The sequence below is a fragment of the Helicoverpa armigera genome, chromosome 11 (genome assembly GCF_030705265.1).
Source record: "Helicoverpa armigera isolate CAAS_96S chromosome 11, ASM3070526v1, whole genome shotgun sequence".
NCBI lineage: Eukaryota > Metazoa > Arthropoda > Insecta > Lepidoptera > Noctuidae > Helicoverpa > Helicoverpa armigera.
The window spans coordinates 7949927-7964129 of NC_087130.1; the positions used below are offsets into that span (position 1 = coordinate 7949927).

General features: G+C 39.2%; 1 protein-coding gene across 1 annotated transcript; it reads left to right on the forward strand.

Annotated features, from left to right (window-relative positions):
- Positions 1–78: 78 nt before the first annotated feature.
- LOC110378366 (peptide methionine sulfoxide reductase) lies at positions 79–13526 on the forward strand. Its single transcript, XM_049850709.2, has 5 exons — positions 79–328; positions 4976–5136; positions 9627–9747; positions 10750–10886; positions 12738–13526. Exons 1-5 carry the CDS (start codon positions 281–283, stop codon positions 12970–12972), a joined length of 702 nt encoding a protein of 233 aa, XP_049706666.1. The 5' UTR covers positions 79–280; the 3' UTR covers positions 12973–13526.
- The last annotated feature ends 677 nt before the right edge of the window (positions 13527–14203 follow it).

The following is a 14203-nucleotide window of genomic DNA, read 5'->3' on the forward strand; positions in this document are numbered from 1 at the left end:
AGAAATCTAAAACACAGTGCGACACGGTGCGTTGTTGGAAAACCATCGTCGGATTGCGGCGACAAGGTGAACGTTTGCAAGTAATGCGAGTGTTGGCTGCGGCAGTGTTCGCCGGACCGCCACAACCCGCCGACGCGTCGCGGCCTCACTCCTAACCTCGCAGCGATATATATCACGCGGAAATCTAAAAACTAAAATTATCATCAACTAAAATATTTGTTATATTATATCACAGGTCCTCAGCAAGTTGCACATTTAGCCCACTGGGTTTCCCTCGTGCATGTTGAGATTTATAAGAACTTTCTGCACCATGAAGCCACCAGTAAATGTGAGTCATTCTGTGTTATTATTTATATTTTTATAAAATAGTAATTTTATTTGGTTGCTATTTTAGCAGAGCCCAATATAAAGATTAGATTGTTAACAGGTGCTATTCACTGCATGATAATTGTTTTCTGATGTCTGTATTTTGGTCCCATAATAGCAAATGTAAATTGACACTATTTTATATTTTACGCAACTATTTTAATGATTAATCTTCTGGATTTTCTATGAATATTGCAGTTGTTAGGTACTTCCGAATTGTCCTAGTCTGAATTGTAATTTTCAACTTTAATATTTTGCTCAATTATTCTGTTACTTAGTTTAATTTGCCTTTAGCTTTCATTATTTAGTTGCAGTGATACTTTATTGAATCTGAAATTTTTATCAAACCGTCAAAGTGTGGTCCTAGTGCACAAAACTTAGTTTTGAGTATTTTCAAGCTAGATTTAAAGCATACAATGAAACGCTCAATATAGCTAGGAATATTTCAATAAACGCTAGAGGTATATAGTGGAAAAAAAAATATTTGCCTAGAAACATACCTAATATACAAAAGTCTAATAGGTATTCGTCAGAATTTTTGAATTAATGTATTTTAATATAGAGAAGCGGTACCTATCATCAATGAGTGATTACTAGGCTTACACTAGACAATATTCAATGATGACAGGCTACAGCATACCTATAGGTAACATTATAACGGTACTACAACCAAAGAGTTGATTACAGTTTTTTTACTGAAGCAAAAACCAGTACCTGGACCTTTGGTCTCGTCGGAATAAGTGTAATCAACTCACATGGAAGTTTTTACAGTTCGCATCACATGGAAATTGCGATCGATAAGTCGACGACCCTGAATTGCCCCTTTAGAATGAAATTGCTCCATTACTGTAACTGTAAATTAGTATATTGTTGCTTTATTTACAATGCTAATGTCAGGTATATTTTTTGGGTAATTTTTCTTTGGATTCGTTAGTAATTGATCTAGTTATTTTATGGCTAGGAAAACTTTTTCTTACTTGTACGAATCTGGTATTTTTGACAATACCTATTATATTACCAAAACCAGTATAATTTCACTTATATTTCACTCCGAAGTCGGATATAGGTTTCTGGGTCAATCGCGTACAAGATAATTCTGTGGTGTTAAGGCAAAAGGGGATGAGTCAAAAAACACAACTTTTCACCAGAGGCTAATCAAAAAAATGCGTGTTTGTTTTGTAATAAAAATGCAGTTTAATCAAAAGTGTATAGAAATAATTAACACAACTCTGTTTTAATTTTCATTTATTAATTTAGTCGTCTTTTCTATGTACCTGAAAATTATTTTTATTTCTTAATTATTAAAATAACTGACATATCTCCTTTTTCCATAACACGGTACAAATTAAAAAAAAATCCTAGAACGACTCGTCTCTTTATTTGCTATTATTATTTACGTATATACCTTTTTTTTTGGCAGGGGGCAAATCCTCATGGACTTCCCTCCACCTGGGGTCGGTGGAGGGGGTGTGCCGAACTCTTACCGGCTAAAAACCCACCCAGTGTTGCCTTCAATTACCTATTGTCGAGGGCACGGGTATCGCCAAAGCATTCTTCCGCACCCCCGACAGGTATTGGCCCCCCAGATGTTCAAAGGCGGGCCCCGTCATCCGCTGTGGCCGTAACTCAGCGGCCACAGCAAGCTCCACTAAAAGAGGCGCTCGCAACACAACGCCACCGTTTCGAGGCCTGTTTCTGATCGGACGAAGACGCCCCTAGTCTGTCGCCCGCAGGCCGCGCCCTATGGTGGCCGGAGATCAGTCAGCCTGCGATGTCCTCCACGTCTGCTGCGGGCGGGGAGAGAGGAAGCAGCTTCTCTCTCCCTTTCCGCCGCCTCCTTTAAAACCATAACATCCTCACAAAAGGAGGCGACGGCGTTCCATCCATCTTCGCTGCCGACCATGCAGGACACGACAGCCCGCAGCGTCTACTGCTGCCGCTAGGTCACGGCGCTGCATTGCCCCAGATGCCACAGTGGTGGCATTCGGGCGTGGGCTCCCGACCGATGCGACACAGGAACTTTCCGAAACACCCATGTCCGGTAAGGACCTGTGTCAGCCGTAAGCTGAGGGCGCCGTGGCGACCCTCCAGCCACTCCTTCAGTATGGGCCTTACCGCCGCGAGAGCGGCGTGCCCTGCCGTGGGTCGCGCAAGTCGCTGCTCCCATTCCGCAATGAGGTCTTGGCGGAGCTCTGCCCTGCGCACCTCAACTTGCTGAGGCACGAGGCGCTCGGCCCGCCCCACCGCTTCCTCGCGCCATGTATAGAGTGACGCGAGGGCTGTCGGTCTCGAAGTCCCGGGATCCGGCAGGCATGCAGCTTCGAAGGAGATCGTGCGGTATCCTCTTATAACCCTGATGGCCATCGCTCGCTGTGGTCTTCGCAGCACTGCAAGGTTGCGTGCCGTCAGGGTGTTCGCCCATACTGGCGCGGCGTAAAGCGCCATCGCCCGCACGACTCCCATATAGAGCCTCCAGCAGGAGGTATTGGGTCACCTGAGGTTGGGCAACAAGCGTGAGAGCGCTGAAGCTGCGACCAACAACCGAGGAGCGAGCCGCTGGAAGTGTGGCCCGAAGTCCCAACGACTTTCGAGAACGAGTCCCAGGTATTTCATTGTCGGCTCCACAGCAATGGTAATCCCTCCCACCACGATACTGGACCCCGGAGCTGGCTTCTTCCTTGGCCCATGGAAGCAAAGGGCCTCGGATTTGTGCAAGGCCACTTCGAGGCCAAGACCTACCCACGACCTGCGCGACACTGGCTGTGGCCCGAATGGCCGCCTGCCGGTACGTCTACCCATGTGCTGTGACTAGCGTGTCATCAGCGTAGCATATCACGCTGACGCCGTGGAGAAGCGCACCGCGCAGGACCCAATCGTAGCCAATGTTCCACAGGAGAGGGCTGAGAACCGACCCCTGAGGAAGAGATGTTCTGACGACCCCATCCTTCTCGACCCGGGTACACGACAGCTCTTTCGGATAAATAGGCCCCGATTATGCGACGGAGGTACCCTGGCACTACATGATAACGGAGCGCCTCCTTTATGATATTCCAGGGCAGGGTGTTGAACGCGTTAGCAATGTCATGCGACACCGCCAAAACCACCTCGCCCCGGTCGACTGCTTCCTCCGCCAGGACCGCCAGGACCCTCACGCGCATGCGTGGAGGAAGCAGTATAGCGTCAACTGTTGAACGCCCTTTACGGAAACCATACTAGTAGTCCTCCAGATCCGAATCAGCTCATAATTTAAAGTTTTTAAATCCATCATACTTACGTTAAATCGAACTTGTTAATTCTATTCAGTTCTGTAGGTTTCAACACTCAAATTACCCACGTAAACCATAATTTTAGGATTTTTTGCACCGTTGCACTAGTAAAAAGACGTCAACTTCGCGCGCGAAATGCAACTAACGCGGAACGACGAATATGAATTTAGGCACAAGTCGACTTATCTCATTATACCTAATTTTATAAGTAAAGGATCACGTATGCAATAAGAAGATAACTGGACAAAACTCCTTTTTACTTTTTAGGTTTTGCTATTTATGACTAGACTCGTATTTTTTATTGGAGATTCACGAAATAAAATACATGATATTCACTTATCTCCTTTTTACCATGATAGTTCGTAAAATTTTCTACCCAACTGTGTAATTAACTCATTTTTCACAATTTCTGACTTATCCCCTTTTGCCTTAACACCACAGAATTAGTGTCTGCAATCTCAATCTTAATTATTTAGTCGATCTATCATGGCAATATCAGGCTTAATTAAAGAAGTTTAAGTTCACGTAGAAACCTTGTGCAATTCTAGGTCTTTTAACTTCTCTTCTTCATAATTTCTTCAAAGTCAAAGTTAAATGTTTTTATTTCAAATTAGCCTTTGCAGGCTTCTACAAAACGTCACACTAGTTGCACGGTTCCGAAAAGGTGCTCTCATGGAGAAGAGCCGGCAAGAAACTCCGTTTTCTCCGACTTTTATTTCCATTGAACAAGTTGACAGGCCTCCTAATGTGTTCGTATCGCTAATTAGTAATGAATTTATCGCGTGTATTGACTGATGGCATCACCCGCGGCGCTTAATTAACAGACAATTCCGTTGTTCCTTGGGGTCCGGAGATAACGTACGACGCAGTTAGCGTATCGTATCGTGTTTGAATGGTCATCCTTGTTAATGATGACCTTTTGACTACTGATAAAATGTTATGTTATGAAACAACTGTCCCATGTGGTCTTAAAGTTACGTCTTTGTTTGTAGACTTAGTTCTATTTCTTGAATTTGTCAGAGAGGGTCCAGTGCGAAACAAGTTGCAATGACCTGACATTACCAATGTCGAAAATGCTAGAACTTTAGGTATACCAAATACCTAAAGTCAAAAACATTTAGCGGACACAATGTCACTCTTATGACCCGAGTGTTTTAAAATTAACATTCAAATATTTAAATTCAATTATTCATCTTTTTGCTTAGGTACCTACCGGCTACCAGACTGCATTTTTATTGCAACTCTTTGCTATTCTTTTATAGAACTCTAGATCCTGTCGAGTAATAAATTCTCTGAAATATTTGTAAATTTTCTTAATATTAATCAGGTATATAATTTCCTAGGCCGCTCTCCTTCACGATGTGGACATCCCGACGAAGAAGGCGACCTTCGGCATGGGGTGCTTCTGGTCCAACGACTCACTGTTCGGAGCCACGCTTGGCGTGATCCGGACAAGAGTCGGGTATTCTGGAGGCACCACTAAGAACCCACATTATAGGAGCATGTAAGTTAACGTGTAATTTTTTTTGGCTTATGTTTAACTGATCACCAGATATAGTAACAAATAGCAGACAAAAATAGTAAATGATCACCAAAATGAAACTCGCATTTTAATGTAAAACTATCACCAAAGTTTTAACACTTTGCTATCCTATTTAAGTGAAATTACTCCAAAATAAATCATGTGTAAGCCAAAAATAGTAAATGATCACCAAAATTATACCACCATTTTAAAGTAAGATTTTAACCAAATATTTAAGCAAAATGAGTCCAAATAAATCATTGTTATCCCAAAAATAGTAAATGATCACCAAAAGTAGTAAATGATCATCAAAATTATACCAGCGTTTTAATATAAAATGAAAATCAAAGTTTTTATATCTTGCTACCCTGTTTAAGTAAACTGACTCCAAAAAAATAAGTTCGGCCTGATACAATAAAGAGTTATAACATTATGGGGACCCTTTTCCTGCACTAGGGTGGAAAATTGTCTATTGCATGCCTCTAAACAGTGCGATAAGAGCGTGTTTTCGAGGGAGTGTATTGAGAAACACATTCTTCTTCTTCTTTCTCCTGCCCTGTTCCCAATTTTACTTGGGGTCGGCGCAATATGTCATTTTCTTCCATTTTCCCCTGTCACTCGTCATACTGACACTCACGCATGCATTGCAAGCCGGACACATAATATGGCATCATAATACTTTATTTGGTAATAAGCCTACATTTTATGGCAATCACAGTGACTTATTTAGGCAAAAATAATGAATTAATTTGGTCGTCAAGAGTTGGTGATCATTTACTAAATTTGGTGGTCGAAGACAATTTAAAGTGAAGTCGTGACTAAAATAGCTGGTACTATTACATTTTTAGACTTTATTTTTCTGGTGTTCAGTAGATATTTCTGGTTACAAAACTTAGGGTATCAAAGCATTTTATGGTGGTCATTATATTTGTTCCCATTTTTTTTTACCGAAATCCGTCAAAGGAGGATTGAAGTCCATGGTAAATAGTCACCCCTGTTAGCGATGCCTGCATTGTAAAAATTATAAAATAAGTTGTTATTTTGGACTTGTCCATTTTTAAATGATGGGAAGATTCAGCTGATTAAGTATTAGGGGTCCTACCTACATTAATTTGAAATGTAGAAGCCTTAAAGACAAGTTGAAGCGAGTCTTCAAAAACAAGCTTCAATTGTCATTGTCTAATTAATATAGGAGCTCTGGCCATAAAGGTGTTTTATGAGGAAACTATTGTGTTTCGCCCTTGTCGATTCTGCAAATTGACAGGCAATAGACAATCCGAGGTCCTACCTTAATTTGTATACATAGCAGTTGTTTCTGTAAAATAATAAATACTTCCTACTTTGAGTACTTATTAATGAAAGAATGAAAAGTTATTTTTATAGAGCCCTTAAGGTATAATTCCATAGAATTCTATTACAATACTTTATGGTCCCCTTTCTATGCGGCTTATGCTCTTGTGCTATCATAGATTAGCCATTATCTATGATGATTAAGTGAAGCACACTTTATGTTCGTTAAGTACCAAATAATCACGTAGTTAAGTATTGGTAATTGTAGAAAGCATTGTTAAGTTATTAATGTGGGATCAAAGGATTAGGGAGTCGGAGAAATGGCTGTGTACTCAATAAATTGAATGTAATGCTTACTGAAGTGGTCTGGGTTGAAAGGGATTAGCCAAGAAAGTACTGACTTGTCTATAACATTTCATGTTAATTTAGGTATTTTATGCTTTATTTATTAGGTACGCACAATAAAGAAAGACGAAGACTTTATTTTACCTTTCATCATGTTGAAGCTGTGTCATGGATTCCTCTGCCTAAATGATGTTTATTTTCTTTCATACTTTCTCAACTTCTAAAATATTTTTTTTTCTTCATTGGAAATAGATTTATTATGTTTCGGTATTCATCTAAGCCTTGATTATTTCAAGAAATTGCGGAAGTACTAAACGAGGTCGGTCAGTTGCCAAAAATCTTATCAGACTATCAAAAAAATCAAGGTCAAAATTTAGAGCTTACTCTACACATTTTTCTGTATCTGTTCAGCGATAACTCATTGGAACAAGATTGTTTATTATCATAAAATGATAAATGACTTGCATTTTATTTTCTTTACTATCAAAGTGGCTAATGGAAAAACTTTTCGAATTGAAGAACGTGACAGAATTTAAGTAATTGATGCAGTTAATTTCTACATATTCGAGGAAACTTTCAATTTATTAAAGTATGTGGGTTAGGTCGGTATGACTGATGGAAATTCCATTTTCCCTGTGGAACCAAGTTACTTGTACCTAAGTTATAATTGTCTAGTTAATTCAAAAAGGTTTGCGTCAAAGAAGTGATGACAATACTTTTTTTACAATGGGCAGCACATTCGTCTTTTTTTTAGTTCCTATAAAATAGTCGATGTGCGTCTCAAATAACTGTTATCTTAACACGTGTTACTTTTACTATTGTAATAAAATATGTCGATAAATGCTCATTTGTTTACAACGTAATTACGTAAACCGTTTGTCATCGTCATCACTTTTTCAGTGATAGATCAGTGATATGATAATAAAGTAGGTAGTAGGTCTTTTCATCAGTTTTATCCGTCTTTATTTTTTGTGTCAGTCTGATCACGCTGACTATGTGTGATCAGATTGATAAGACCCTTAATTATGGTAAAGTCTATTTTGACCGATAAAATAGACGTCTGTTTTCTTAAAACAGCTATTTGCTTAAAAAATCAACGTCAAAATTAGTAATTGTTTTAAGAAATAGGGCCTAAAAGGCTTTTTTGTAGATAAAAATGAAGGAGTAGGTATCTCTCGTTCTTTTGCTTTTTACCACTTGGCTAAAATGTATTGAACAAGGTTATTAATTTTTGTCTACACCTACGATTCAAAAATATAGGTAGAACAAACGTTTGTCTGGCTTTACGTCTGAAGGACGCGACCGATCGATAGGTACAACCCAATGCTAGTTAAGGTCGAGAAAAAAGAAAGTACGTAGCATCTGTTATAGGTTTATTTCTTTTATTTAGTGGACCTACAAAATCGTAAAAAATATGTAAATAATACCTATTAGAAGTAATATAAGGTCTAAAAAATATCAGCACTGAAAACTGAAACTGAAAGTTATGCACGCTTACATAACATTATTTAAAATCACGTGTGATCTTACATTCCTATGTTTATTATAAGAACGAATATACCTAGTCTCCTTATCATTTCATGAATGAGTTGCGAAAGCGTGCCGGCCTTGATAGGGAGAAATAACATAAAGGCGATTAATCCTACGCTCAGTAAGAATGACTTGCAAGACAAGATGTAAACCATACAAATGACAAGCTATGTTTTCTTCGGATTAAGAAATATTGTGCAATACTTTGTTTTTAAACTTGAATGGAAAGGAAAACGTAATAAGAGATGGGAAGTTGTTTGGGAAATTATACACAGGAGGCAATAACAGCTGTCTTTTATGTATTTCTTGTCACCTCCCGATTTCCCACGGTCTACACCTTTAACGGTTTTGAAAGGTTAAAGTAATTTGAGCTACTTAATAAACATACTTTCCAATTTCTTATTAAATAAGTTAGGAGCAAGTATGGGTATTATTCTGTCTTGCCAAAATGTTTCTCTACACAAACGAGGTATCTATACGAGTCAAGAATAATTTTGAAAATGGGGTTTTGTTTTCTTTTTTTATTATTATCATTGCAGCTGAAAATTCATAAAATACTCATAAATAAATTAAAGCTGTTAAGCAGCCATAAATAGATGCCTACGAGATAAGAACCAACACGATGACATTTCAATTCATTCCCAAGCTTCTAATCGTTTTTATTTAAAAACAAATTAATAAATTCCAATGCAATTACGTCATATTATTTCGCGTGATTATCACGGGATCACCTAATCGGCTAATTATTTCGATAATCTGCATTGTCATTGAACCTACATTTAAAAATTGTGTCCCATAATAGTTGTGCCTAATTTGATGATATCAGCCAAGGTTGTCGGCCGGCGCGTGCGCAAGGCCAAGGCGCCTCGCGTCACTCGCGTGCTACACACTAAACTAGTTAACATTTGCGTTTCTTTACACGCTATTGAGACGTTATAATAATAACGAACACGTGCGTAGAGATTTTGGGAAAACAAACTGAAGTTCAACTGACTTATACAAATTATTATCACGTGTTCCACGTGCAAATTGGCAGTCATGCTGAGGTGTTTGAGTTTGATAGGTGCGGCTGGCGTGATTCAGAAATAATAGGCAATCTTCAATTTCTTACCGACATCGGTAGTCAAAAATAAATGAATGAGTTAAAGTTGTTATCCATGCATTCACGAAGCAGACATTTTTTTTTTATTTTGATTAAATGGCTTCCTAAATAAGTAGTTTTTAATTAACTTATTGTAATCATTTATGTATTTTTGTTATACATATTTTTAGAAAAGTTGTTTGATGATAATTCTTTTTATTTCCAGTGGTGACCACACAGAGGTGATCGAGCTGGACTTTGACCCTAAAACAGTCACCTACGAGGATCTCCTTGATATGTTCTGGGCGAACCACGAGTATGGACTTACTACTAAGCTAAAAAGACAGGTTGGTAAATGTTTCATCAACAAATTAGTCATCGCAAAGGCGATGCACATTAAGCCAAGATGAGGCTAGGTACCCATATCTAGATCTCAAGAATTTAATTACCTGGCTGATGTGCAATTGTTTAATTCTAGAGTACCTAGCTGTGTAGGTACATGAACTATTAAAGAAGACAAATGTAATCGAAACAGTCGGGAGAGCTTTTTAAAGTATTTGGTTCCGTCTTAATGTAGGTCATGGTCTATTAGGTTAGGAATAATGCTCTCATCTCATGATTTTTATAGAATATCCCAAAAAAATTGGCGATATGTCAAAAACATAGTTTAATGTTACTTTTCATTTTTGAATTAGAAAGTCGCCTGATGGGATAATTTTGAATGTAAAAAAGCCTAGTTGGCTTCGTTCAAACAAAGATAAATCAGAAATAGTTTTTGGTAAACAAACTCATGAGCCAATGATGTAGGTGTACCATACCTACGCACACAGAATGGAAAGATAATTATCACACGTGCAGAGACAAAACTGTGTTTGTGTCCAAATATTATCTACGACTGATTTATTAATAAACTCATAACCTAGTCTCAGATACTTTATTCAAATGCCACAGTCAAAAACGGTAAAAAATGTAGACGGGATTTATAACTTCAAAATGTTTCACCTCATGCACCCTGGTTTGAACTGCAACCCTAGTTTGAAGTGCCTCCCGCACCCAATTACCGCGGTAACATCTAACTAAATACTTATCTCCGTACCTACTCATCCTCCATCACTCATCACTCTATATTCCTATGACTTAAGTTGAACCCCAATCTAGGTATATACGTCCGAATTTATTTCGTTTCATTCGTGGTACCTAAACCTTTGAGGAGGCTTTTATCAGGCAGTGGATTTCTTTAGGCTGAAACGACGACGTGATTGAGTGACAACCATCAACACCTACAATCAAACTTCCCCATTTATAATATACTTAAGTATTCTCTAAAAAACAATTTCGTCGTATTCCAGTACCAGTCAATGATCCTATACCACGACGAGGAGCAGCGCGCGTCAGCGGAGGCGTCGTACAAGCAGATGCAGGAGCGCTGCAAGGAGCCGCTGCGCACTGAGATCGCGCCCGCCGGGACTTTCTACCCCGCTGAAGAGTGAGTATTCACATTTCTTAACAAACATTAAAAAAAATATATGTTGTAAAGTATAGGTAGGTTTTTTTTCTTAGCCTATAATGAAAAGCCCCTCTGCTGGGCAGACGTCCCCATTTTATCTCCACACTGCTCGATCTTTTGAGCATGCCCACCAATCAGGGTTGTGGGCGTCCAGGTCTCCCAGCCATCTCTTCTGGGGCCTACCCCTCCTGCGATGGCCATCCTGTGGTAGCCACTGGGTGACGATGTTGGCCCACCTGTCTGGATGCATTCGGCTGACGTGCTCAGCCTAGTTCCATTTTAATTCAGCCGCTCTTGGCGCACATCGAAAACGTAGGTAATAAAATGTGAACAATAAGTTTTTGCTTGGTGTCCAGAAATAGGTATCTGTAACTTATGTACCTACACTGTGGTATTTTTACATAAGATTCCAGTATACTTTATTTTCCTTACCTCGATAAATATAAATAGCTTTCTGTTCTATTTACAGAACTACATATATAGCTAATCCTGCAACATAGTAACGGTTATCAGCGACAATCAAAATTAACCTTGTTTAAGCATCTAGCAACAACCTTTGAATATTTTACACATGTCTAGCATACATAAATAAGTGACGATTATTGCAATAATCAGGCCAGGGTCCACTTGTATTAAACGTCCGGGCTCCGATGGTGAATCGCGTGTCCTTTCAATTCCGCACATCAGTTTTCCTCTCAATCAAAACAATCAATATTGATATTGGCTAGTCTAAATATAGTTGGCGTTTGGTACCCAATTGAATGTCACGTGTTTTAGTGTCACTGTAAGTATCTATCACTCAACCTTATATAAAATGTTCACGACCACTGGTGTTAAAAAATTTCAAATCGATTTAAAAAAATCCCCATTATATTAGTATAGATAATATAGGTATTCACGACCTTAACGAAAAATATGGGTCTTTTTATAGTCCGAACTAGAAGGCCCCTTTTTCTATATTAATTAGGTATTTAATTTTAAAGTAGGTCTCAACTTCTTTGATTAAGGTTGCCTAGACGCCTTTTTGATTTATGAACTACAAATTAAAAATAATGTGACAAACCGCAAAATTATTGGTAGCCTATTTAAAATATTAAGTGTTTGAACTTGAGTTCATATCAATATAAGCAATCGTCGAGTCCGTTGTGCCGGTCACGACACCCCTGAATTGATTTTATTGTAGCTCAATTGACTGAGCACACTATCAGTGCCGTCACCATTTTTGACACGTGAAGGTTTTATTTTACTCATTTACTTTCATTAGTCAATGTAGGTAAAACATTCATGCACAAAAACTATTTTATATCAATGTGGTAAATACATAGATGCTTCTATGCTCCTAATACCTAAGGATATACCTACTTCTCAAATAGATACTTACAGTTTTCTGAAAGTCAATGACGGTTGGCACCTAAATTCTGAGCGGCACTATACCACCCCTACCAGCCGACAAGCACGTACCCAGAATTTTTTGTCGGGGGGGGTCCAGGCAAATGATTAAGATATCGCGTAAATGGATACTTAAAATTGAAAGAAAATTGTTTTCACAAATTATTTAATGCATATCTCGGTAATATAAGACAGTATTATAATTTATAGAGTCATATTTGGTACTGTACTTACTACTGAGGGATTTATTTTATGGGTTGCATCTATTTTCGGGAGGGGTCCGGACCCCTTGGACCCCCCCCCTGGGTACGTCCTTGCCAGCCGATACCTGAAAATGGTTTCTACACATAATGTTAAAAAGTTTGCCGAATAAAAAGATCTTGATAATATACGAAGTTGCCAGCAATAGCCAGACAATAACCGACCTCTTTCCTTCCACAGCTACCACCAGAAATACAGACTCCAAGGTCACAAGGATCTTTGCCGTAGCCTGGGCCTGGATTCCTCCAAGCTTCAGACTTCCCACTTGGCAGCCAGACTGAACGGTTACCTAGTGGGTGTCGGCGGCAGAACACAGTTTGAACAAGAAGTCCAACGCCTAGGTCTGACAGAGAAGCAGGCGGAGTATGTAAGAAGGGAGTTGGAACGCAACGAGGGTGGTGGCTTGGCTTGCTAGCTTCATTAAATGTGAATAGGTGTCTATTTTCGGTTGTTAAATGTTGAAAATATTAAGCACTTAAAATTGTTAGGCAATGATCTAGTTTTAGGCCGATTTAATGTCTTTACTTCACTTCACCAAGAAGTTTTAGAAGATTCAATACATACTTCAAATAGTAAAAATATCCTATTCCTTGTGAATGAGCATGATATTGTAATTTTGTGACGTCGATCTTTAGTAAAATTTTCATGTTGTTGATAAAAAGCTCAAAGTAGCCTACCATGATATCAACAGTACAGCATTTTAAACTTAGTTAATATTTTTCCTTAGTTTTAGTTTTAAGAAGGTAATTGTTTATTTTAAGCTTAGAATAAAATATGTTAATATCTCATAACCATTAATGTTTGGAATCGAAAATTGAATTATGAAATTGTAATTTTCTTTGTCCTCACTTTCATATTCAGTATTAAGTTTTTCAAAATAATGCATACTTACCAATTATCTCATTAATGATACTTATGTATCGCGTATTGTTATGTTCAGTGATGTTAAGATAAATTTATTTTCTCACTTTTGGTGGTTTTACTTCGTCTCAGCCTTCATCAGCCTTTTTTATCATCCCGCTCTTGGGCTCAGGCCTCTTCTCTCAAGAAGGACTGAGCGTTAAACACCATCCTTGATCAATACGGGTTAGTAATATCAGACTTTTCGGCGATTCTCACACTGCCCCGCATGATGCAGCGTAGCGCGTGGATGCGTTTTCTTCCGTCGCTTGTAAATATCTCCGTTTGTATGGAAAACGCACAGTCCACTGAAAATGCATCCACGCGCGTTCATGCGGATCACGGGCATACACGCGGAGAAACATGCACCCCGCGCGTAGGTGCGGGGCGAGACGGAAGGTATGGCACACCGAATCCGGCAGTGCCGCGCGTGATTTTGAATGGGCGTGACCTGTATATTTGAAAATGGATCTCGATGAGAGCCGCCGTGCGTGAATCTACTAAACGCAACTACGCGCGTGAGGCGTGAGTGCGCAAAAAACCCGCACGACGATGCAGATCTGGACTCCCGCAGGAACGCGCGTAGGTGCGTCAACACGCAATATGCAGCGTGATGCGGGGCAGTGTGAAGATCACCTACAGCCCAGGAATCCTCGACATGTTTTACGTCACCCTTAATCAAATTCAAAGTCTCTATTGCTAGGTAGGTAGGTATAGAATAAACCAACACACTCATACTTGTGAGG